Source organism: Equus asinus, chromosome 10, assembly GCF_041296235.1.
Source record: "Equus asinus isolate D_3611 breed Donkey chromosome 10, EquAss-T2T_v2, whole genome shotgun sequence".
In the NCBI taxonomy this organism is placed as follows: Eukaryota; Metazoa; Chordata; class Mammalia; order Perissodactyla; family Equidae; genus Equus; species Equus asinus.
In genome coordinates, this window is record NC_091799.1 from 103,748,098 (window position 1) to 103,773,979 (window position 25,882).

The 25,882-nt window shown below is 46.3% G+C and overlaps 1 protein-coding gene across 1 annotated transcript in view; it reads left to right on the plus strand.

Annotated features, from left to right (window-relative positions):
• MED10 (mediator complex subunit 10) overlaps positions 1 to 23,223 on the plus strand; it is a 44,825-nt gene extending 21,602 nt beyond the window's left edge. Inside the window, exons 2-7 of the mRNA XM_014828461.3 lie at positions 5,034 to 5,181; positions 7,778 to 7,873; positions 15,536 to 15,762; positions 16,917 to 17,000; positions 19,700 to 19,802; positions 22,556 to 23,223. Coding sequence (XP_014683947.2) covers positions 7,859 to 7,873; positions 15,536 to 15,762; positions 16,917 to 17,000; positions 19,700 to 19,802; positions 22,556 to 22,654 — 528 coding nt within the window. The 5' untranslated portion in view covers positions 5,034 to 5,181; positions 7,778 to 7,858 and the 3' untranslated portion in view covers positions 22,655 to 23,223. The remainder of the gene's footprint in view (positions 1 to 5,033; positions 5,182 to 7,777; positions 7,874 to 15,535; positions 15,763 to 16,916; positions 17,001 to 19,699; positions 19,803 to 22,555) is intronic.
• Positions 23,224 to 25,882: the final 2,659 nt, after the last annotated feature.

Consider the following 25,882-nt stretch of genomic DNA (forward strand, 5'->3'; position numbering starts at 1 on the left):
CTGTGGTCTCCCTTGCCCGCTGTGGCCTCAGGGCTGCAGCAAGGTGTCCTCCCACAGTTTGGATGTTATCTCACAAAAAGACCCCCAACCCTGCTGATAAGAAGAGTCCATTAGCTCAGAGGGAAGGAGTGTTGCATGTGGACACTGATTCACGTTTCTTCTGTCCTACTTATGGCTGCGAGTTCAGAGCGGGGAGACCGTATCATGCATTATCCAACCTGGGGCACTTCCATCTGGGACAAATGTTCACCCGAATGGGACTCAGGTACAACTGGGGTAAATGGGGCTCTCCTAGACAAATGGGAAGGTGTGGTCCTTCCCAGCTTAGGGAGCGTTAACCTGAGTGCAGGGTCCTAGGAGAAAGGGGTGGGTGGTATCCCAGGTCGATGTTGCAACAGTGAACAATGGTTGGATTATTGTTCCCAACCCTTCACTTGCAATGGAGTGCTGCGTCCCTCTCACCGTCATGTATCTCACAGTGCAGATCCTGGGAGGAGAGTGCACCTGCCTCACTGGGCTTGCCTGGGCCATGTAACATGCTCCAGTCACTGGATGTTGTGACCAGACATTTGCCATGGCTGAGCAGAGGCTTTGCATGTGAACCTGAGATTTGGCTCAGGCCCTGTAGCTCCTGCCTTCCACCACAGGAACAGCATATTCCAGAACGAGCTACCCTTTCAGCCTTGGTTCTGGAAGGAGAAGACCCGAGTTGTGCCAAGCTGAGCTGAAACAAGCCAAGCGAAGCTGAGTCACGACGGCCCCCTTCCTCCACCTCGTGTCTCCTAAGCAGGAGATAACTGCTTATGGCGCAAGCCATTGAGATGTTGAGGCTGCTTGTTATCACAGCAAAAGCTGACAAACACAAACAATTTTGTTGGAAGTCTTCTTGTCTTTTTCATGGTTTATTAGGTTTTCTTTTTCCCAGGTAGACTCTGTCAGTTTTCTCATATGTGTAATGAGGGGTTCACTGAGGTCATGCATCATGCTCTCAAATTCTCCAGTTCTACCTTCTGTGTTTCCTGCAGATGCCAGTAGATACAAGGTACAAAAGTAGGTATTGTCTCGGTGACGTCGTTTGGTGGGAACCTCACCTCTGCTAGTGGTCAGCTGTGCGTGTCCTCCAGCTGGTGTTTGCAGAAACAGATTGAATGCAGGGAGCTTGGTGTGTAGGACCAGGGAAGGGCTTCAGGAAGAGTCTCCAGGCTGAAATCTGAGAACCACCTCCCAAGCCCCAGAAGCCCCCGCTCTGTCTTGCTCGGGAAGGCTAGGCCATTGCAGCAGATGCAGATGGACCCGGGAGCTGCCCACAGCCCCAACACCCTACCCCCTCTGCCTGGGTCTGCCCAGGAGCAGAGAGGCCCACAGGCACAATGTCTTTCCTCCTGCTGGACTCACTGTCAAATCCCTGTCTTGTGTGAGTGCTTCTCATGGGTGGGTTTGTCCCCCACAGGGAAATCTAGGAATTGTGACTCCAGCTTTCCCACCTCTGCTTCAGAGAGAGGCTGCGACGGTCAGTGAGGATCAGCACAGATGTCGACCTCATTTCTCTTTCTGTGTTTATTCCTCTTCCACTTTCTTCCTCTTTATTTGGTGTTGTAATTGCAAATTTACAGGGCACCTTGAGCTGCAAAGCTAAGCTCCCCCCTCCATCTATGCATGGCCACACGGGAAGCATCTTGGATCAGCAAGGCTCTGGCTGTGTTTCTCCAGGAGGCACTATTGGCATTTGGGGGCAACACTCTTCATTGTGTGGGACAGTCTCATCATGTTTAGCATCTCTAGTCCCCCCACCTATGACACACCCATAATGTTCCCAGGGTAGCAGAATAATGGGCCCCAGAGATGTCCTAATCTATGGAACTTGTGAGTATGTTAGGTTACATAGCAAAGGGAATTAAGGTAGCAGGTGGGATTAAGGTTGCTAATCAGCAGACCTTACAACAGAGAGAGCTTCGTGGATCATCCAGACGGGCCCAGTGTAATCAAAAGAGTCCTTATAAGTGAAAGAGGGAGGCAGGGAAAGAGATGTGGGCACCGAAGCAGAGGGCAGAGTAATGTGACTGAAGAGAATAAGTTTGTGTTGTTTTAAGCACTGTGTTTTAAGCAATAGAGGACTACAACAGGTCTCCAGGCATCATGACAACCACAAACACCGCATCACATTTCTAAACAACACCTGGGTGAGTGGCAACCCTTGCAAGGAAACATTTTATTCAGTGTTGTGAAGGTAAAGAAGCAGAAGAAGGTGGAATTCTAGCCTCCCATTGCTACCCTTCATTCAATTCTTCCTCTTCTGAGCAGCTTCAAAGTGCCTTGAAGGTGAATCCTTCCCGGCCTGCTTTTCTCTCTTCCTGACACATGTGTTGCTTCTCTTTCTCCTGGGAGCTTTCTCCCCAGACCAAGAGCAGAGCAAAATGCAGATGCCCATGCCTCTCCTTCACACTAACCCCAAAGTCAAGGCTCCTTTTCCTTCAAGAGTTGTTCTTCTGGGGAAGCAGAGGTGAAAATAACGAACTTGAAGACTTTGAAAGTTCTCATAGGTTTTAGTTGTCACTGCTCCTTCTGATTCTCTAGACACTTATTTTCCAAGATCTGGGGGGATGACCAGCAGCATAAACTCAAACAACACATATTTATTTGGTGCCATGTCTTTGCTAGGCCTGTGGATGCCAACACAGGTACCACCCCTGTCTCTGAGCCTCTTCTGGAGAACACAGGTCCGTGTCCTATTCCACACCTGGTTAGCTCACTTGCACTGACGCTGGGTCTCAGGCCACCTTCTCTGGGCCCCTCCCTGGTCCCGGTGCATTTCTGGGTTCCTAGGGAGCATTCCACGTGCACTGACAAATCCTCTGTAGCTGCCAATTGGCCCGCCTGCTCCAGGGAGGGATAGGACCACTTATACATCTTTCCCACTGGAGTATAAGTTACCAGGGATAGCAACTTTTGTAGATGTTTTCCCCCAAAGTCTGCTCCCTTGCCCTTAGGTAAAAATTGAGAATATGGTCAAAGTAAATGCAGTCAGAACTTTGCATCCAGGATTCCACCTCCATGGACTCAACCAGCCGTGAATGGAAAGGCCTATGATGGCTGCATCTGTCCTGAAAATGTACAGATTTTTTTCCTTGTCATTATTCCCTAAACAATACACTATAACAACTATTTACATGACATTTATATTATATTAGGTATTATATGTAATTTAGAGATGATTTAAAGTATACAGGAGAATGTGCACAGGTCATATGCAATTCATTTTATATCAGGGACTTGAGTATCCTTGGATTTTGGTATCCACAGGGATCCTGAAACCAATTGCCCTTGGATACCGAGGGGTGACTGTAAAGGATTCCACATCTGTGACTCTGATGGTTAATTTTATGTGTCAACTTGACTGGCCTAAGAGACGTCCGGACAACAGGTAAAACATTATTTATTGGTGCATCTGTAAGGGTGTTTCCAGAAGAGATTAGCATCTGAATCAGTATCCCCAGTAAAGAAGACTGTCCTCCCCAATGTGGGTGGGCATTGTTCAGTCCATTGAGGGCCTGACTAGAACAAAAAGGTGGAAGGATGGGGCCAGCCTGGTGGCCTGGTGGTTAAGTTCACACACTCTGCTTTGGTGGCCTGGGGTTTCGTGGGTTTGGATCCCAGGCACAGATCTACACACTGCTCATCAAGCCATGCTGTGGTGGCATCCCACATACAAAAGAGAGGAAGATTGGCACAGATGTTAGCTCAGGGCCAATCTTCCTCACCAAAAAAAAAAAGGAAAGAAAAGAAAAAAACAGGTGGAGAAAGGGCCAATTTATTCTTTCTGCTTGAGCTGAGACACGCATCTTCTTCCCTTAGATACTGGCATTTCTAATTCTCAGGTCTTTGGACTTGGACTGAATTACCCACCAGCTGGGCCCAGCTTGCAGACACAGATCATGGGACTGCTCAGCCTCCATAATTTCATGAGCTGTTCCTATAATAAATCTTTGTCTATGTATCTGTACATACCCTATTGGTTCTGTTTCTCTGTAGAACCCTGACTAACACACCGCCTCATCCTGAGGCTCACTGCCTAATGGCCATGCAGGTGGGTCTCTGGTCATCATGAGTACCCAACTGTCCCCTCCTCCAGCTCTGACCACAGGTAAAATGCCAGGCCCTCCTCTCGTCCAGCAAAGACTCGAACAAAGGTTTCCTGCCAGGCGCCTGCTTAGGACGAGTTACTTGGGGGAGTCAGGGTACACCCTGGGGTCTTCCAAGGCCGTTAGATTCCAGCCACATGTCACCACTTATCCCTGGCATCCCGCAGGGGCATGCGCTTAATAAACAGGAATTGATGAGAGTGATCCCGACGGTGTTCTCTGCCAGTGGCCTGCCCAAATGAGTCATCCTGGCCAGTCTTTGTGCTGGACTCAGGCTACAGAGTCACCTTTTATTAGTGTTGGAAGAACTGTTGTTCCTTAGGAGGATCTGGGAGGAAGGGACAGGACACCCTTGTTTGGGCACGCTATTAGGGTACCATCGCGATTTGATGTCCAAAGGAGGTCTCAGAAGCTGCATTTCAAACAGAGAAAGTATTGGGTTTTCAGATAAACAAATCCTAGAGGAGTTACTCATTCATTCATTCACTCATTCATTTATTCAATAAACATTTGATGAGCATCTTCACTGTGCTAATCACTGAAGAACAAAAAGATAAATGACAATCCCTATCCTTGAGATGCTCACGAGAGAGATACCTAACAGCTACCTACACTATAGTATATGTTCTATCATAACAGTCACAGACATTGAGTGCTTCACATGAGCCAACGACTTGCCCAATATCACACAGGTGGTGAATGGTGAAGCCATGATTCAAACCCACCTGTGTTCGTGCAAAGCCAGGATGCTGTAACAAGGAGACCCCAAATTTCATAACAATAGCTGACAAGTATACAGTGGATACAATATTCTAGGTATTTTAGATTTATTTCTTCATTTCATTCTCACAACAAACCTAGGTGTCGTGTGTATGCTTAATCTCCCCAATGCAGTGACGAGAAATCTGAGGCACAAGGAAGTCAAGTGACTCGCCCAAGGCCGTAGAGCTGTCAAGTGGCAGAGCTGGGATTTGAATTCAGAAAGTGATCCTCCAGATTCCTGCTTTAACCACGAGGCCACGCTACCCCAAGGGTCCCAAAGGTATTGACCTTTTCTGCCCTCACTCAACAGTCCCAGGGTAAGTAGTCCATCTGGGGGAGGCTCTGCCCTGACGGGGGCATTCCAAGGCCCACGTTCCTTCTAGGTCGGTCCTCCATCCTTAAGGGTTCTAATGTTTGGTACAGTAGCTACTGGAGACATAAGGCTATTTTAATTCTTTTAAATTCATTTAAAAGACAATTTTAAAATTCAGTTCCTTCATTGTACTAGCCACATTTCAAGTGTCCAGTGGCTACTATATTGGCCAGCACAGATCTAGAACATTTCTGTCATCTCAGAAAGTTCTACTGGACTGTCATTGCTAGGTCCAGGTCCAGGACCAGGTCCAGCCAGAGAGAAAAGGGAAATGCATGGAGAAGTCCCAGACCCAGATCTGGCACACATTTTTTCTGCTCACATTTCTTAGTGCCAAGGACACAAATAAGTTCGAGTGAGCCTGGGCTAGGTGGGCTGGCCGGGTAGCCATGAGTCTGGCTTCACTTCCATTTCTATAGGAGAAGGGAAAGCAGGTTTTATTGGGATTCAACCAGTCTCCATCACATACATCTGCCTGTAGGTGAGGCCTGCTCTTGTAGCCTCTATCTCATCCTCTACAGGAGGCAGCAGGTCCCAGACGTGCCAGAGCTCTGACCAGGGAGTTGTAATTCTGCCCGAGGCAGTAGGTGCAAACTGCACTGAGATGGACAAGTGGGTTTCCCCAACTGCGGACAAAAGTGTGAAAGAGGACTTCCCAGCAGAGGGAGGAAACCAGCAAAGGCAAAGAGGCAGGGACCACAAGGGTCCAGCCAGGCCCTAGGGTGCTGGTCAGTGGGAGGAAGTTTTAGGCCACTGGTAAGGACTTTGGAGTTCATTCTGAGGACTGGAAACTTTTTAATGGGAGAAGATGAGGGCTGCAACCTAACTCCCTGGAGGATGAGTATTTTCAGACTACATATTCCACTCTTCTGAGGGTCTCGCACCCTCTTCCAGGCCACATGCACCTGCTCCCCTCCTCTTGTCCCACCCAGAGAACTGGGGTATTGTAATAGAGCAAGTACATGGGGCATGTGAATGGGGTCATGCAGAGAGTAGGACTGAAAAATCCCTGCTGTAGACACCTGGAAAATGTCAGAAGATTTTAGGTTGAGGAATGACACAATCAATGCATTTTTGGAAGAAAGAGCCAGTTTATGGTACAAAAAGAAAAGCTTGGCTCTGTGCGTGTTGGGTACCAACCAATAGAAGGCAACCACATTTGTCAAATACCTTCCACATTCCAGGCGCAATGCTAGATGCTTTACACACTTATAGACATTACCTTTATTTCCAGGAGGAGAAAACTGATGACCAAGGTAGTTCTAAAAATGGCCCAATGTCACCTAGCGAAGGAGTATTGGGGCTTAGTCCCTTCCTGGCCATGCCTGAGCTCCATTTTTAGACAGTCAGGAGGACATGAGAAATGCTATTTGGGACCACTGGGGGTCCAGCGTGACTATGAGTTGTTGGTGGGAGAGTGTGATGGTGTTGGTCTCAACGCTTGTCACTTACGAATCATACAGAACACACATAACATTTGTTTGTATCTTAAAAACACTCAGCTTTGTGGCTTAACGAGTTCAGTGAATTCAGTATCTCTTATCACAGAAACAAAAGTCCTCTCATTGTTTATTGTGGTCAGAGCATGGACTCTGAAGCCTGAAGGACTCAGGTCCCAATGTCACCTCTGTACCGACCAGTAGTGTGGTCTTGGCAAGGCACTAACCTTTATAAGTTTCAATTTTCTCACTAAAGTTGGGGAGTAATCATATCCAGCCTTGTTTTGACATTTATGTTTAATATATGTGAACTATCCAGGGCAATGCTTGGTTCTCAGCAGGCTGTCAAAAAATGGCCATGATTATGGTCATGATCATGATTTGTCCTAATGTGGTGCCCATGAACATGCACCTCTCAGATCTCCAGCTGCCGGGGTTGGAGTTGGCCAAGGGTCCCAGTGTTCTACTCTGAAATCTGTTGCAGTTTTTGCTTCTGTGGGCAGCTTCCAGCCGATGACTGGGGCAGGGGTACTAAGGCATGTCCACCCTGAGAGACCTGTGACTCTGCTGATGGGGGATTTGGGTTTGACGACACTGCAGCGGTCTCACCAAACTCTCCTTAGAACTGCTCTTCAGGCTCAGATGCTTCTGGCCTGCCCACTAACCCACCTGCCTGCCTGCCCTCTCTCCTTCCTCCCTCCCTCCCTGCTTCCTTCCTTCTTTCCTTCTCTGGGGATCAGACTTACATCTTGGTCTGAAAACTCTTCCAACCTTTTCTGTTTTTTCCCCCCATTTTCTCTCACAGATATTTCCCCTAAAAAATTTCTTGCCTGTTTAGTCTCACCCTGGGATCTGCTTCTCAGAGGACCTGGACTAGCCAACTAAAGCCACTTTCTAGAAGGTTAAGGAGGTTACTTGTTCCGGCGTCCTGGGCATTAATAACTCTGTCTGTTCAAAGCAGTATAGACCTTGTCTCCTCTTAGCTTCCCTCTTCCATAATGAAGAGTTTTAATCTATTTTTACTTCGTTTTCTGACAAAGCTGCTTCGGATTTGCTTATTTCAGGTGCTCTTTGCTGGCGAGCATCCCGGTTGTCTGTCTTTCTTCATCAGAAGCAGAAGCAGGTGTCCCAAGTCCAAGTGCACCATGATCTTCTGCAAGGTAAGCCTTCGTTTTCTGGATCATCACAATTAGAAGAGCATGCTTGAGCACAGCTCATTTCTCTTCCAAGTGTTTAAGACAAGCTGAGACTTCAGCTGAACGTCCCTAATTTTTACACAGGGCTATGAGATAGCAGGACGTAAGTGGTGTATTGAAGGAAGCAGGAGGGTGAAAATCAGAATGAAGTCTAAAAAGTTTATATTTCCGTGTTTGTGTGTATACTTTGCTAAGAGTTAGGTGCCTCACCTTATCCCTATTTCTATAGTGCTATACCCCATCCTCTCTTGAATTTGTGACCAACTTTGCGTGAAAACCTGATAGTGAAAGTCAGCTGCACGCTTCCACTTCCTGATCGGTTCACATGCCATTCTGCACGCTGTATGAGTGAAGTCTCATCCGACTGCTTTTTAACTCTTGTCACAGATTCATTACACAGAATTCCAGGTAGAACCACAAATGTTGCGCATAAAAGAAACTAGAAGAGAAGAGAAATCTTATCATTTCTCCATACTTATTGGTGTAAAAACAAGACACAATTTATAACTTTTATTGTACAAGTCATGCACTTTCATTGATATGTGAACCTAATAGAATGAATTGTAAATCTAATTTATTTGAACATTCATGTGCCAATGTGGCTCTTGGGAGAAAAACAATATTAGCATCCTCTACCAGCTGGAATTATTCTGCTTCCAAAATCTATATTTAAGGAAACTTTTTTGCTTCTATTTGACCATGTATGGTGCAAACTATAGTAGCTTCCTCCTAGGGTTATGAAGAATAAATGAGATAATCTATATAAAATGCTCAATAAAATGCTAGTATCATCATTAGTATGATCATGACCATCAACATCATCATCATCAAAGCAACAGAGTTGCAAATCTTCCGTTTTGCTAGAACTGCTAATGTGCTGAAAATCCACAAACTGAAAAGCAGAAACCAGCTGTTTTGTCCTCTCAGTAGGATAGTTGCATTTTTTTAAACTTAAGTTGAATCTGGTTCTCAGAATAAATTAGAATGAACGGCAAAAAATGTTCCAAATGGCATCAGTTAGGGCCATGAGTGCTGATGGAGCAACAACGATGTGAATTAAAGAAAAAATCTAGCCTTCAGATTCCAAGGTTATGAAGTATTAGAAGTTAGCAAATTTCCCAGAGGCAGATCATGTTGACTTCAGAGGGGATACAGGGTGGCAAAGTCCCCCACAAGCAGAGCTCTGCAGGTTTTCTGCTGGCAGCATCCTAACAGGTATACCTTCTGACTTGCTGGGATTTTCCAGCCTAATTTCATTTACACGTGCAGCCTGGGGTGTTTAAATTCTACAATGTGTCTTACAAACAAATCAACAGTATTTAGGATGCTAAGTAAAGGGATAGTAGCCACTACTTGGCTGCTTAAGGAGAAAAAGGAAGAATTTCAATGTAGGTGTCAGCGGGTTTCAGCAGAGAACAATGGTCAATGGAGGAATAATTTTGGACAGCTGGGAGATAAGTGGTTTAGAAATGCTTTAAAACTCCTGTGTACTCAATGGATCTCAGTGGCTCCATTTGGGATGGTTTCGAAAGCCATACTTTAAAACCTTGCATTTTTGTTCTCACTCTAGACAATACAAATAGGAGGAGAGGGGAAGGAGAAAGTTTGTAGAAGTGAAAATTGGGGCTGATGACCAATCACAAATCATGGAAATGTAGGGACTGATACCATAACTGTGCTCACGACGACCTGGCAATGAATCGACTATCCTGCGGTCAGAATACAGAGAACAAGGGCTGGTGTTCCTGAACAAATGAAGAAGGTGTTACAGGGTGAATTGTGTTCCCCCCAGAAAGATATGTTGGGATCCCAACTCCCAGGACCTCAGAATAGGACTTGATTTGGAAACAGGCCTTTGCAGATTTAATCAAATTAAAATGAAGTCATTAGGGTGGCCATAATCTGGTAAGACTGGTTGCCTTATAAAAAGGGTAAATTTGGACACAGACGTGAACATGGGGAGAACACCATGTGAAGATGAAGGCAGAGATGGGGTGATTCTTCTAGAAGCCAAGGAACGCCAAAGATTGCCAGCAAAACACCAGAAGCTGGGAGAGAGGCCTGGCCCAGATTCTCCTCACAGCCTCACAAGGAACCAACTCTGCTGACGTCTTGGTCTCAGACTTCCAGCCCTTAGGACTGTGAGAGAGTAAGTGTCTGTGGTTTAAGCCCCTAGTCTGTGGGACTTTGTGGCAGCAGCCCTTGCAGACTAACACAAAAGGTAACATGATCACAGACCCAGGCTGATTGTGATTAGGCAGAGCAAACTGGCAGTGTAGAACTTCTCCATGTAACCTTCTCCTTGGCCAAAGCTGCTCTTAAAAGCCGGTGCTATCATGGGCTATGTATGCAAGCACAGGAGGCGGCAGAAACAGCTAACTATGTAGTGAAAAAAACCAGGAGGGGGCAAGGCAGAGGGGGCCGCAAGTCAAAACTGCAGAAGCACTCATTTCTCCTAATTATTTGGATCACAGGTTGTTGCCAATCTCTACCAGACAGGAAAGGATGACTTCCTGGAGAGGTACATCCATAGCGGAAAAATAGGCAACAATGGTTTCTTTTGCCGCTTCGCTTCCTTTGTCTCTTTTCCCTTAGCCTTCAAATAATCAAAAGGTGTGTACTGAGCTAGTTCACATATGTTTGGGACTCCGGGGGATGTGTAAGTTTAGATTCCTGTCTTCAAAATGCCTAAAATATAGCTCGGAAGATAAAGTATAAAATACCCAGGAATTCTAATGACAAGTCAGGAGGCACAGAGAGGCTGCATGTCAATAAAGGGGGACAGTAGGGAGGACCCGAATAACAGCCTAGGGCTACTTCCCGGACTGTCTCTATGCGGCTGGGTTCTCCAGTACAAGACAAATAGTCAGGGTCACAGTTCTGGCTGTGTTCATGACTTCAGTGAAAATATCTCTAAAGTTTCATTATTAAGTCTGACACCTTCTGTAAGTTTTTAGTAGCTATCTTTTATTAAGTTTAGGAACTTTCTATTCTTAGTTTTCCCAGAGACTTCTTTAAAAAAGTCATTATTAATGAGGTTGGATTTATCAAATGTCTGTTCTTTTAAGTCTACTTGAGGTGTTTTTCTCCTTTAATCTTAATGGACTTAGTTATATGATAGATTTGATGATACTTAACCATTCATGCAGTCCTAGGAAAAGCCCAACAGATCATTCTTTTTTTCAATGTGATGTGTGACGGTTGTATTTTCCAAAAATGGCTTTAACAAGACCTCCCATTTCACCTGCTCTTCCAACAATGTGACTACTTACTTCTTCTGTTGGGTTGGGTTTATGTTCCCTCCTGGGAATCTAAATGTGCCATAGCTATGGTGGAAGTGACGTGATGGGACTGTGGAAGCTAGGTCATAAAGGGTAGCACAGCTTCTGCCTGCTTCTCTTGAGCGATGTGCTCCTGGAACCCAGCCACCAGGAAGTGAGGGAGCCCCGAAAGCCTGCAGAGACACTCACATGGAGGGGAACCATGGTCTCCAGCCTTCAGTCCAGTTGGCATCCACTGCCAACATAATGACCACGTGAGTGTGTCATATTGAAAGCAGATCCTCTAGTCCCAGTCAAGCCACCCTAGCCGATGTGACATGGAGCAGAGGCGAGCTGTGAATGTCATGCACAGCCCGCTCTGCAGATTTGTGAGCAAAATGGAGGACAGTAGTTGTTTTAAGCTAATTAGTTTTGGGGAGTTTTGTTATGCAGCAATAGGTAGCTGGTACATGATAATTGATTCAGTTTGCTGATATTTTATTTAGGATTTTTGCATCCACTTTCAGAAGGAAGACTGGCCTATATTTTCTTTTCTTTTTTTTGCACTGTCTTTGTTGTCTTATTTTAATATCAAAGTTATACAGCGCTTTAAAAACAAGCTGGGGTGTGTTTTTTCTTTTTCTAGTCTCTGAAAGTGTCTAGGTAAGTTCGAAATTATTTTTTCTTTGATGTTTGATTAAAAAAACTAAACTAATGTAAAAAGCTGTCAGAGCTTGATGTTTTTCATTTCTTTGAGAGTTTTGTCTACTGGCCAGTTTATTGAAAGGTTAAGATCTATTCTGATTTCCTATTACTTCTTAAGTTAACCTTTTGGTAGTTTTCTAGAAAATTGTCCACATCCTCCAAGTTTTCAAAATATGAACATGCAAGTGTCACTGTAACTGAATTATGTTCCCACATTCATTTATAATATTGTTTATTCTTTTACTCTCTCTGTTCCCCAATGGGACTTGCCAAAAGATGTCTATTTGATTCATCTTTTCAACAATCAGTTTCTGTTTACTGTTCATCTTTCTAGCTTCTAATGAAAGTAGAAAGAAAACCAGTAAAATAGTTTTCATTTTCATCACTATCTGTCTTTATCACTCCTTTCTATATATTTCTTTGTGCTTGTGATTTCTCTCTGTTTTTTTTTTTCACTTTTTCAGTTGAAATCCTAGCTTATTATTTCCAGGCTATTTTCCCCTCAAAGCATCACTTTAGAAGCAAAGCAGAAGTTTGATAAGAAGTGCTTACCATTTAGTTCCAAATATTTTACAATTTCCCCTTTAACTAGGCTCACCATGTAATGTATCAACCAAATTGAGACCCTTTGGGTAGTGAATGAAAGAGAATGCTATTAATACTTACCCCAAGATGACAGACATCAATTGGGTCTTGCCCATTCTAATTCAGATGTATGTACATCCATTAATTATTTCAAAGAGTCTGAGTTTTCAAGTGTGTGTGTGCAAAAAGTGAATAACTTCATTGATTTCTGCTGTAATTACATTGAGCTCAGAAAATGTGGTCCACATGATAGACTCTCGAATTTGCTGAAACTTCCTTTGTAGTTGAGTGAATGGTCAAATTTTTCTAAATACTCCCTATGTGCTTTGCAACAATCTGTTCTTCAGACTTCACTGTTTCTCACAGATCACACTAATTAACCATATTATTCAAGTCTTCCATATTCTTCATCTATTTTTCGGTCCACTTGATTTACTGTTTTCTGATAGAGGAAGTCCAAATCTCCTGGTATGATTATGGATTTTGAATTTTTCCTCATAATTTGTCAATTTTTCTGTTAGATAGCATAGGACTATGTTGTCAGCTGCTTGTAAGTTAATATTAGTATATCATCTTGCTGGAGTTTTCCCCTTATTGTTAAAAAAGTCTTCTTACATTTCTATTTATTTTTAACTTTATCTGCTTTAACAACTTCATTTTGTTGCCTGACATATCTTGTTCTATCCTATCCCTTTATCTCAACCTGTCTGTATGTCTGTTTGTGGTGTGCCTTTGAAAAACCACATTCTAGACTAAAACAACAACAACAAAACAGAATACTTTCAATCTCTGAGAATCTCTCTTTTAGGCAAATGGGTAAGTCTGTTTACATTTACTGTGATCACTAACACATTTCTCTTTAATCTTTTCACTATTTTGTTTTTATTTTCCATGCTTGTTCTTTGCTTCACTTCTTCTCTCTTTTTCCTGCCTTCTATTGGATTGATTGTGTTTTTTTTTTTTAAAGATTGGCACCTGAGCTAACATCTGTTGCCAATTTTTTTTTTCTTCTTCTCCCCAAAGCCCCCCAGTACATAGTTGTATATTCTAGTTGTGAGTGCCTCTGTTTGTGCTGTGTGGGACTCCGCCTCAGCATGGCCTGACGAGCAGTGCCGTGTCCATGCTCAGGATCCAAGCCGGTGAAACCCTGGGCCAACAAAGCAGAGCGCAAGAACTTAAGCACTTGGCCACGGGGCCAGCCCCTGGTTGTGTTTTTCTTACTCGCTTCCCCGCTCTACTAGTTTGGAATTATATATTCTAATAAACAAGTCTCCTTAAAATTTTAAAGTAAATACTTAAGAAAGGCTAATTTCCACCAATATGTATTTCTCTCTTATGAAATTGAGAAGGACTGTTAACTCCATATACTGACCTCTCCCTAGTCACCTTTTTTTCTGTTGTCAAGTATTTTATTTCCGCCCTGATTTAAAATTCCCCTGAAGTTAATTGCTGTTAAATCGGGAGGGAGGTATTTTCCCTAACATTTCTGTGTATTCAGAGTGGGAACAGAGGCTTCTCATGCAGCTCAGTCCACCACATCCATTGGAGTCCCCGATTCAGTAAGTCTGACAAATCACTTCTCTGGGTTTTCGTTTCTGATCACAGCTGGGAGCGGCTTTGGAGAGCATCTCAACAAGGAGCTTCCTTATTTTGCCTAAGACTCTGGGAAATGAAAAGTACAGGCGATGAATATTATGATATTTGGTAAAAGAAAAAAATCACTGTGGCTTGAAGAATCCAGACAGGCTATTGTAGAAACAAACATGGGTTAGTCCTAGAAGAATGGGCAGAAAGTTTCTCAAGCATAAGAGTGATGTGATCAGAATGGAATTTTAATAAGATCAATGAACAGCAGTTTACTAAAAGCTCTGTGAAGGAGGAGAGGTTACTCTTCACAGACAGGGAAACCCCATGGGGCGCTGTTTTATTAGTGTTAGTACAAGGGGCTGAGGGCCTGATCTAGGAAGGTGACAGGAATTAGGGGAGGAAAAGCTGAATGGGAGATGGATAGAAGCACGGGTTAGAGGAGGTGAGTGCTAATTACATACGAGAGGAAAGAAGGGAGGCCAGTGCTGACCTCAAGGATTCCAGCTAAGGGGCAGGGAGACTGACTTTATGGGATCCTTCAGGCAAACTTTGGCATTTTCATCTAGGTGGGTACTTTTGAAGATGCTGCATTGTATGGAGCCTGGAGGGGACTGAGATCTTTAGAAGGCCTCAATTGTGACATGGGGCCTTAAGTCCTTGTGAGTGGTCCTGGCTGGTAATTCATTCATTTGGGGATGGCAAATCACTGCTGGGAAAGTCACGGGTCTGAAGCCCAGCCTGAGCTGCTTTTCAGAGTAGCAGCAAATGCTGGGTGGCTCCAAGAGGGCCTGGCTGAGGCAGAGGCCAGCCTTCGGAGGAGCAGGCGGGGGGCCCACTGGACCCTGCACAGCAGTGGGCCAGTGCAGGAATGAGAAGCTGAGCAAGCCCTTTTCCCTCAGGCGGTTATACCTGTGAGTGAAAAATGCAGGAATGGATGGTCTCCAAGATCTTAAAGATAGCTTATGTTGAGGGGCGGGATTTTAGGTGTCTTTTTCCCTTCTTCATTATATCCTTTCCTGTACTGTTTTAATTATTTACAACTAGTACCTGTAATTTGTATATACAGGAAAAAAAAGTCATTTTCATCGTGGAGACAAGGTACTCTTTTCAAAGATGGCCTGCTGCGCTTGCCCCTTAACCAGCATTGTCTCCTCTAACCTCAGGTAGCTTCCAGGTCTTTCTATCTCGATTTTACGGACGAGAACAGAGGCTTGGAGCTAGGAAAATTGCCCAGGGCCAGTGGAGGCAGAGCTGGGTCTCGCAGATCCCCACCGCTGGCTCTTTGTCGCCCTGAGAGCACGCAGGGTAGTCCTGCGACCAATACCTGGCCGGTCCCGAGCTGACGCCAGCCCCGCCCTGCGCTCAAGCCCCGCCCTCGAGCTAGGCCCCGCCCCCAGGCGCCGCTCCAGGGTCCGGGCCACGCCCCCGACGGTCCCCCCGCCCCCATCGCTCAGGCCCCGCCCCTGAGCTGCCCCGCCCCACCATCCAGGCCCCGCCCCTCCCGCCCCAGAGGAAACGGAAGTCGTGGCGGGCCCGGGCGGAAGCAGGAAGCGGCGGACCGGGATCACGCCCGCGGCGGTGTGGCTGTGGGGTCATGGCGGAGAAGTTCGACCACCTGGAGGAGCACCTGGAGAAGTTCGTGGAGAACATCCGGCAGCTCGGCATCATCGTCAGCGACTTCCAGCCCAGCAGCCAGGCCGGGCTTAACCAGAAGCTGTGAGTGGCTGCCGGAGTGCGCCGGCGTCTCCCCGGGTGGGCTGGGCAGCGTCTGCAGGGGAGCTGGGATGGGGGAGCTGGGATTGAGGGAGTCGAGATCAGGAGCCGGGATGGGGAGTCAGGGCCGGGCCGAGAGCCGCAGCCTCTCCGCCGCCTCCTCTGGGCCTGGTCCCCCCGGACCCCTCCCACCTCCAGGCTGCGCTCTGAGGGCGGGCTCGCAGCTGCCGCCTGTTGCCCGCCCGCCTCCTTCCCGCTTTGTCTTGCTGGGACCTTTTCTTGAGGGCCCAGTTGGAGACGTTATCAGGGGCAGACAATACAGTTTCCGTTTCTGGGGCCGCATCAGGGAGAGTCCTGCTTCATAATGTAAGCCTCTCCCCGCGCTCCTGTGACCCCCTCCTAGCGTTTCCTCCTGAGCCTTCTGGGGAGTTCAGCCCCTGTGCCTAGAGGGGAGGCGGGCTTCCCCGGGAGTGCACTGAAGTGGCCCGGGAAGGCGAGGGCGCTGAAACCACCGGCTCCGATGGCCTGAATGTGAAGGAATTGGGGGAGGGTGGCGATGACAAAGGCCACAGAACGCTTATTAATTCTTCTTTTTTGGCAGCAGCCTGTGGTGGCCATGGTGCTAGGCCCTGGGATGGACAAAAGGCAAACACACAAATAGAATGCTCTGGAGAAGGGCTCACAAGCTGTATAGCACAGACATACGACCATGATTACATACCCAGTGTCGTGAGACTAGCCAGGTGATGTAGGAAGGCTCCGAGGGGAGCTGAAGTTAAGCCAGGCAGTGATGGCTTTCTTCCCCGTAGACTGAGGATGGGTTCCTGAGCTGGAGTCCACTGCTCCGTGTGTCCTCAGAAACCGCACACAAAATCCCATGCACATCAGGGTAATTTTTTGGGGGAGAAGGTTGATATTTTTCATCAGATTCCCAAAGGGTTTGCTCTCCGTCCCCCCAATATTGGTGAAGAAAATCAACAAATATCTGAGGGTATTCTGTAACTCCAGAGCTTTCTTAGGAATTCTGTAGCTAACGCAAGAACATGTGTTACCTCTGCACGTGTAAGGAGCGCCTGTGTGGAGCTCTGATTGGCCAGGTGAGTGGCACTAATGTCCTCTGAATTAACCATTACTCTCGTTTTTGCTTTTTCCTCCAGGAATTTTATCGTTACGGGCTTACAGGATATTGATAAGTGCAGACAGCAACTTCATGATATTACTGTACCTTTAGAAGTTTTTGAGTAAGTACCATTCTTGGTCTTTATTTGGGTATAATTCTTGTTTAGTTGTGGTATAATGACCCCCTCAACCCTCAGTATTTAAGTGTCTGCTATGTGGCAGGCACAGCCTAGGTGCTGGGCGTATAGCAGTGAAGAAAACAACAAAAATACTGGCTCTCGTGGAGCTGATGTCTAATGAGATTAAAAAGTTTAAAACAAACACCCCTCAGTATTGTTTTGTTGACAAAGAGCTAGATATGAATAAAGGCTTATTAAATATGTGAAAAAATCATAGGCCCTCAAAGTCCTGCTTAGACAAAAGGACAGCCACATAGCTTATTTTTTTCTTGACAACTAAAAAGTCTTACGTGGGCTGTATTATAAATTAAAAAAAAAAAATGGTTACAGCCAGAAACCACCTGAGAAGTCCTCTGGTCTGGTATTTCCCCAGCTGCCCTGGCCGTGCTGGGTCTGGGAGATGATACTGTCTGCTCTGTTGGGGAAAAAAAAAGATTCTTCCTAGGCCAAGTGAGTTGGGGAGGCTGTTCACTGTTTTGCACGGGGGCAGTTATGTGCATCTGTCGTCGTCACGGCCCAGACAACGCCTCCAGAAAATAGACTTAGTGTTTTGTCAATCCAGGTTGTATCACACTTTGACTTCACAGGTGAGGAACTGATGAGTAACCGCAGTGGGTTATTGAGCTCGTCACTGGCAGAGTTGAGACTAAAATCCTGGACTTGTCCTCCTTGACCAGGGCCCATTTCCCTGTGGCTAGCAGCCTCTCCCTTCTAGAGCTGCTGGCTTGGCACAGCAAGGGAATTCTAGTACTTTTTTGCAGTAAAACTGAAAATGTAAATCACTAGATTTCTTTGAACAGTACAAGGAAAAGTTATTGTCGTTTCCATCTGGAAAGGTCAGAGATCCCAGTCCTGGTTACAGCCCAGCCCAGCAGCTGTGCACAGACAGGACACAGAGACTCCGGTTTTAGGGGTCGCCCCTGTCCTCACCTGCTGGCTACGGTGTCATGTTCTGCCTGTTCTCAGTCAGCCCCACTGAGTTCTCTGGCCTCAGGTGGGAGGAAAGGTCTTGTGCGTGTTATAAGGCTCCTGGACGACGGCTGCCTGCTTGCGAAACGCAGGAACGTGGAGGCTAATCTGCCTTCGTCAGTGTCCTCATCATGCTGCTCTGGTTGGGAATGTATGGATGGATATATTGGCAGATGCCAAGTAACTACTCAAGCCTTTAGAAGTGGGGCAAGTTACGTAAGATGGGTGGGAAGAGATTACCTAAGGACGGGGCACCGAAGCCTTGGCCACCAGAGCCAGCGGTGGGCAGAAGGGAGAATCAGGATTCCTGTGGGGTACCAGGAATGAGCTGGCTCCAGAACTCTAATGAGCAGCAGATGCTGCAGCTTTATTTATGAACTGTCAGTGGGTTTGTGCACCATGTGGGAGGAATTTCCAAGTCCACAGTGGGCTTTGCAGCACACGGCTCAGACACACTATCTGTAGCAATAAAGATGTAAACCTTGGCCTTTCTATCCGGTCCTTGGGGTTGGTGTGTTGGCAGAAGTGGGATTCCACTCTTGGTCTTAGAGGAAGAGTCAATCCATGTGATGTTGCTGTTGAAGCTGTTGTTTATTTGGGATACTTGAGCCTGTCAGGGTTTTTTTTTTTTCCCAGAAACGGATGGATTTTTTTTACAATTAATCATAATTTTGCTTCTTTCATTCCATCATTTCAAAAACATTGCAATAAAATGGAATTTCTAGAACTTGCAATTTATTAATTTTTTGCTGTCATAAAGGCCAGTTTTTATGCCATTAACAGTAACTTAAAAGTGTCTTTCATTTGAAGTGGCTGTCTTCTCTGCTTCAGTAAAAAAAAATTAATGGGACTTAGGGTGGTGGTGGTAGTTTTCATTTCTTTGTAATAATTCGATTTAGGTCCTCGGTACAGAAGTAGGCAGATGGTCTACCCTTGGTAAAGTGTGGGTATTCATCTAGGCAATAGGCTTAATGAAATCTTTGGGATGATGGAGACATTTTGGGGGCAAGTGTTGAAAATGTCAACAAGCAGTTTTATAGTGTTTAGAAATAGTGGGGGAGGATCTCTCTCTGTTAAAGTTACTTAACTATGTGTAGTACAGTTTTGTATCAGGGTCTCTCCCTGGTTTGTAAAATAATCTTGGGGCAGGCAGTGGTGGGCCCTCCTGCTCGCAGCTCCCCCTGCCCCTCCAGCAGCCTGAGGCTCCTCCACAAAGAGTTTCCCAAGCGAGGGGGCAGACCTGGAGCAGAGGCTGCCTCCTGGTGGGCTCCCGCATGTTGCCCAGGCCTGAAGCCCCAGCCCACGCTTAGTTCTATCTTGTCAGGAGCTGCCTGACCTTGCAGGTTGCATTGGGGATTAAACGGTAATGGCCATGAAGGCTTTTAAAAGCACAAACGCTAAAAATGTGAAGTAGCATAGCTGTGAAGCTTGCTTGGTTTGTCAGTGATCATTACATGATTTCATGAGTTATTCATATTATTAGAAGTAATATGAGATCAAATTATGTATATTTATGTAAATGAGGGAATCCTGATTCACTTGGTTCTGACACAGTTTTGTCTTAACAGGGCCATGTGAAGTTGTATAATAGCTAACGTTTTTTTTTTTCCATAAGAAAACTGAGAATAGGTGTTACCCATGCAAATGTTAATTGAGATGTTTCATGTTTCCAGATATATAGATCAAGGTCGAAACCCCCAACTCTACACCAAAGAGTGCCTGGAGAGGGCTTTGGCTAAAAATGAGCAAGTTAAAGGCAAGATTGACACAATGAAGGTAAGGCTCTCATAAACAGAGAAGAATGTCAGAACATGAGGAAATACAAAGCAAATTTGGTAAAACATCAACTATTTCGTAACATTACATAGTGGAGATTTGTGAATTGCGTAATAGGTAGTAAAGTTAAATATCTGTGAGCCGTGTGGTAGCATAAAAAATGTAACAAAGTGCTAGCCTTGCTTTGATGACAGCCCAGGTTAATTTTCGTGATCGTTAGGTGTCATTGTCTATCTGTGATTGTTCTCATTTTTAAGACTTGAGTATCTTCCATTTGCTCTTTGATGCTTTCTGATTCCTCCTGTTAGGGCTTTTCCTGAAATTATGGTTCTTTGGTTTGGAGGATTCTTGAGTCTTTATTCTCTTCTCTTTCTCCAGTGGTGTCTGCAGCTTCTGACTCCCGTCTCCTGCGTACCGTATCCCAGTCACGCAGTTCTCCGCAGAGAACTCACTCTTTGTGTTTCTTTACTTTGATGAGATCTAAAAAACTCTATGCATCTTGAACATGAAATATGTACAGATCTTCCTCAACTTAACGATGAGGTTACGTCCCAATAAACCCATTGTTGAAAATAGTGTAAGTCAAAAATGCATTTAATACACCTAACCTACCGAACCTCCGAGCTTAGCCCACCCCACCTTAACATGCTCGGAACATTACCCTGCAGTCGGGTGAAATCGTCTCCCACAAAGCCTGTTTTATAATGAAGTGTTGAGCGTCTGATGTGATGTATTGAATACTGTAGTGAAAGTGAGAAACAGAGTGGTTGTCTGGGTACAGAATGGTTGTCAGTGGGTCAGTCGTTCACCTGGCGATGGTGGGGCTGACTGGGAGCTGCGCTGCGCTCGCCGACACTGCAGCGTCACCAAGGAGGATCACACCACATATCAGTAGCCTGGGGAAGATCAAAATTGAAAATTCAAAGTGTGCTTTCTACTGAATCCATTTTGCTTTCGCACCATCGTAGTATTCAAAAATTGTAAGTTGACCCATTGTAAGTCTGGGACTGTCTGCAGTCTTTTTTCTTACTTAAATTAATTCAAATATGGCTCAGATTGGAGTGTGTGTGGTTTTCCCTTAACTGGCTGGTCCCATCCCTTTAACGGCCTCCCACTTCTGTTGGCCTCGTGCAAGGAGCTTTCCTGCCCCCCTGCCCCTCTTCTTCATACCAGAGCCCACCCTGGCCTTGTTTCCATTTCTGGAATTTACCAAACCCCTCTCCCTGTTTTCCCCATGCTGTTTCCTCTCTCTGCACATGCACACTGACAACGCTTTGGGGTCCGTGGATCTCACCTCCTCAAGGAGGCCTCGAGGACAAGCCTTTCCTCAGCTGCTTCCTGGAGAGCACTGATGAGGATTCGCTTTTTTCTATTTGTTCTCTCCCCTCCACTGCAGCTGAAGCTCCCAGATCTCAGGGGGCATGAGTGTCTGTGCCTTCTGATGCCCAGCACCCACAGGTGTGCCCAGTCACTGTCTGATGTGTGCAGGGATGGCCACACAGTGACCTCTTAGGGTGCTCTGGCCGAGTGCAAGGAGTGAGGGGAGAGGCTCTGTCAGAACGACAGTGATGTGCCAGTCACATGCTGCCCTGGGGACGTAGGGCTTCCCGGCGTTCCTCCCAGGTGATTGCACTGAGCGGGTTCTGGAAGTGGCTGTTGCTGCAATTGTTGGTGTGTGGCCACGGCTTCATTTCTGGTTTGTGAGTTTGGGATTGAGTTACTGGTGAACTCAGCGTCACCCTTAGGACATAACACAGCATTTAATCAATAGCAAGCCGTGATTGTTTTGAGTGCTCTGTGAGTGAGTTGTACTGTCCGGCGGAAATCCCCTGCTCTGTGGACAGGGGCGTGGTTCATGCTTGATGTGCTCCCGTCTGTCCCCCTTCTCTTCGCCTCCAGAGCCTTGGGCGGCGCAGAGGTTTCCTGTTGGCAGTAATGTCAGCAACCGTGCAGTCATCTTCAGTTTGCTTGTGTTGCTGCTTGGTCATTTCTCTCATCTAAGATCTGTGAAATCTCATGCCACAGTTCAGTCGCCCTTGTCTGCCCTGTGGGCTGTGTATTTGAATTTCCAAAGTTATATCTTAAATATTTACTGTAATGCAGGGCTGCAGTTCTCCTTTGAGAGTGTGCTTTAGCTTCTGTAAGTATATCTTTATGCTCAAACCCACAGTGCTGCTTTTTATATAGCTTTTAAGCAAAGGTTTTGAGATGCTGGTGGTATTTAGCCGCTTTTTTGAGATTGGATTAAAACAAAGCTGATGCTGATAAGTCGGATCAAGAAGCCATGGCGTTTGGAGGAGACAGGTTTCCAGGTACTCTGAAAGCTTTGATGGAGCTGTTTGCACACAGTGAGTGTGATGTGGTTCGAGTTAATAATTGCTTAATTAAATCATATTTGAAGGTTTCTGTTACTTACGTGTGCTGTCTACAAAAACTGTTTCCACCTGGGTGTCTGGCTCCTTATAAGAGGGGCATTTTTAATTTGAAGCTCGGGGGCAGCAGTTGTGTTTGCATGTGTGTTCCTCTCTCAGGCGGTTCTGGCTGTACCTGTGACGGAGTTGCAGGCATTTATTGAACCGCTTTGCCAAGAATCCATCCCTGGGAGACGAGCAGGCACGGAGGACCGCGCTTGCTTGTGGAAAGGGAAAGCTCAGTTTCCCTCTTCTGAGTTGGAGGCTCTGGGGGCGGGGGTCATCTTTAACATGGGTGACGGGTCAGAAAGATATTTTGACAGTATTTCTTTTTCTTCTTAGAAATTTAAAAGCCTGTTGATTCAAGAACTTTCTAAAGTGTTTCCCGAAGACATGGCCAAGTATCGAAGCATCCGAGGGGAGGACCACCCCCCTTCCTAACTCCGTCCTCCCTCTGTCTGAAGATCCTCCTTGTCCTGTGGGTGTCGCTGTGACCTTCAGGCAGCCTGTGACTTTGAGTGGCAGCAGTGCCGCTGTTCTGGGCCTGTCCTCCAGCCACCCTGTCCACGTCATTGGGCTTGGGGGAGGGCAGGGCCTGGAGGGTTTGTGGAGCTGTGCCACCAGCTGCCCCTCTGTCCCTGACGTGCATCTGTCTGGTCCTCAAGCTTTCAGGCGGCTAGTGATCGCACACCTTTGAGTGCGATGCATTTGATGCTCCATGGCACAGTAGTCTTGGAAGTATTAACTGTGGTAGGTAAATTGAAGCTGTTAAAAATTCTACCTAATGGTTTTCTTTTTATATGCTCTTTCTGTTCCATTTTATTATGATGTCAAAGAAAGCTGAAGAAAAGAGAAAAAAATTAAAAAGAAAAATTGGTTTAATATGAGAATTACTTTAAATTGGTTTTATATTTTCAAGTATAGTGCATAAACAATGTGTTTACTGTAACTGTGTTTACATAGGTTTCAGTTAGGCCTAAACGTATAATAAAGTCTAAGTATTTATATGACTTATTCTCTGTAGTTATTTTTATAACATTTTTACAGTACAGTGTGTCTTGTAAACAGTCAATTATTACTTCCCCAGAGTGTGAGTAATATTCATAAAATTTGTTCTCCAGGCATTTAGGTAGGAAAAGCTAAAGCAGAATGCGGAGACCTGGTTTCCCTGTGACCTGTGTCACAGTGGATGTGACAAGTACAGAAGAAGGAGGATCTATTGACCCTGTTGACGAAAGCCCCAGGGCCGTGTGTGCCACCTGCAGCGTGCGGGCAGATTGCGGGGGTTCTGATCCCCGGCACCTTCTGACTCAGCAGGTCTGGGCGAGCCTGCGTTTCTCGTCAGCTCGGGCGATGCTCTCTGTGGTCTCTGGGCTGTGCGCCGAGTCACAGGCCCTGGTGCAGCGTTTCTCAGGGGTCATCTGCAGACCGCCTGCATCAGAATGACCTGGACTCGTTTGTTGGAAAGGTGGGTGCCGTTCAGCCCTGTGGAGTCAGGGGATTTAGGCTGGGGCACGGGACCCTGTGTTGTGAATTTGCTTCCCCGGCCATTCTGGACCCGCTTAGATCTGAGACCTCTCTAAGGACTTGGGTCTCATCGGTGTGGAGCAGTGTAGTGTGGTGTGTGCTCCTGTGTCACGGGAGGCGCAGGCATTGTTCAGTGAAGGGAGCGGCAGAGCCCAGCCTGCAGCGATCGCTGACCCCCTTCGTCTGGAGTCGGGGAGCTGGTGTCTGCTGTTGCTCCCCAAAGGAGTCTCATTTGCTGGGAGTTGGGGACCAGGCCCCTTAGGAAGTTGCTCCCTCTTTGTTGGCAGTTCTCTTCTTTCCAAAACTGCTCCCGAAAAGAACGCCCATCCCTGGGACACGATTTCTTCTAGATGAGAAGATGCCCCTAGTCCAGTAGGTCCTGGAGGCAGCGGTTCCCTCCGGGGTTGGTTTTCCTGCCTCTAACTGCCGTAACTGTTAGTGCTGCCAAGGGCGCCTGTGGCGAGTATGGCTTGCTGAGCCCTTCCCAGAGGCCATTCTCATGAGTCAACTCATTGGTCCTCACCACAGTCCAGGATTTGTAGGAACAGTTATCTTTATGTTACAGAGCCGCATACCGGGGCACAGGGAGGCTGAAGAGTGTGCCCAAAGTCCCACAGCTAACGGGTAGCAGAACTGCAGTTAAAAGCAGGCCAACCTTGTCCAGAGCACGTGTTCTGAACACTGCGTTATGTTGCTTTGATAGAAGACTTCATCTTGCAGTTGAAACAGTAGCCCGACTGCTTTAGACCATCATTCTCCGTCTTAACACATTGTCCCAGCTCCCAGGGTTAGGTCTACTCCTCCCCAGCCTTCTGGAAACATGTTTTCATTCCCCTCTGCACTGGTGCCTGGTGGGTCCGAAGGTGTCCATAATTCCCATCTCTGGGTTCTGACACCCGCAGGATGTGGCTGGTGAAGGGGAGCTGTTCTGCATATCCTGGGCTCAGGAATTGTAGGCGGCCTTGGGCCGTTTAACACAAATGCCTGACCTTGGGAAGAGTGGGTTGCCATGTATTAGTGGAGATGCTTATCCGGTATACAACAATCACAAGGCTCCACCACATGGTGAGTCTGCTGACCTAGGCCCAGCAGGGCCAGGTGTAGCTGTAACTGATGTCACTCTGGAACATTCACCAATCTCTTTCAGTACAAGTTTGGGTATATGGGTGGACTACCTTGGAACTCTTAAACAACTCTCGTAAGTGTATTTGACATTGTCACCACAGTGGATCCCCAAAGGATGAATAGATATTGCAACTTATGATGCTGTGACATCGTATTACGTTCTCCCTAAGTTCCTGGATTGGTCTCCGTTTTGCACTGTACCTGACATTAGTATTCATTGCAAGTGCCAATCACTTTCCAGTCCTCTTTAGGTTACTGAGCAATCTTAGCTCAGAACCGATGCTGTGTTACTTTTGTGAGTTCACAGGAACCCAGGCAGCCTTCTTGCAAACTCACGATGAAGGCGTGGTAGTGGTTATAACTGTGCACTGTCTCTTAGACTTCTCCACCAGCAGGTCCAAGACTGCACCTCAGACTCAGGACGCACGCGCCTGAGCTCACTCTCCCTTCCCTTGGCCCTTTGACCCCTCCTCTCAGGGCCTCGTTTCAGTTAAAGCAGTAGTTACTGGAGTCATCCTGGTACAAGGTCAACCATTTTGATTGGCTGCTTCTCTGTACGTCACCCCTACTCACTGCCACCCAATTAGTTGCCAATTCCTCCTTCGATTTTGACCTCATCTCCCCTCCCTCCTTCCTCAAAACACAGATCAACCAACCAACCAACCAACCAACCAACCAACCAACCCAAAAGCCCAGTGATTTTCAACGCACAGCTCCATCACGGTCTCACTGCGGGGCAGGGCCTAGTTCAAACGTGAGGCCTGAGCTTTAAATCAGTAGTCCAGTTTATCTCTGTGGTTAAGAAAACAAAAATTAAGCCCTACCTTGATGCAGAAGTAGAATGTCACTTCCTTTCTTTGGGTTTACAATCAGATGTGTTTGTGACAGAAAACTCAGGAAAATGTAGCTAAGAAAAGCACCCACATTGCTGCCCTGATTGTTGATATTGTGTTTTTTATGGATCTGGACGTTTTTGTCCACACACGCATACACATACACAGATAACCAAGTGTACAA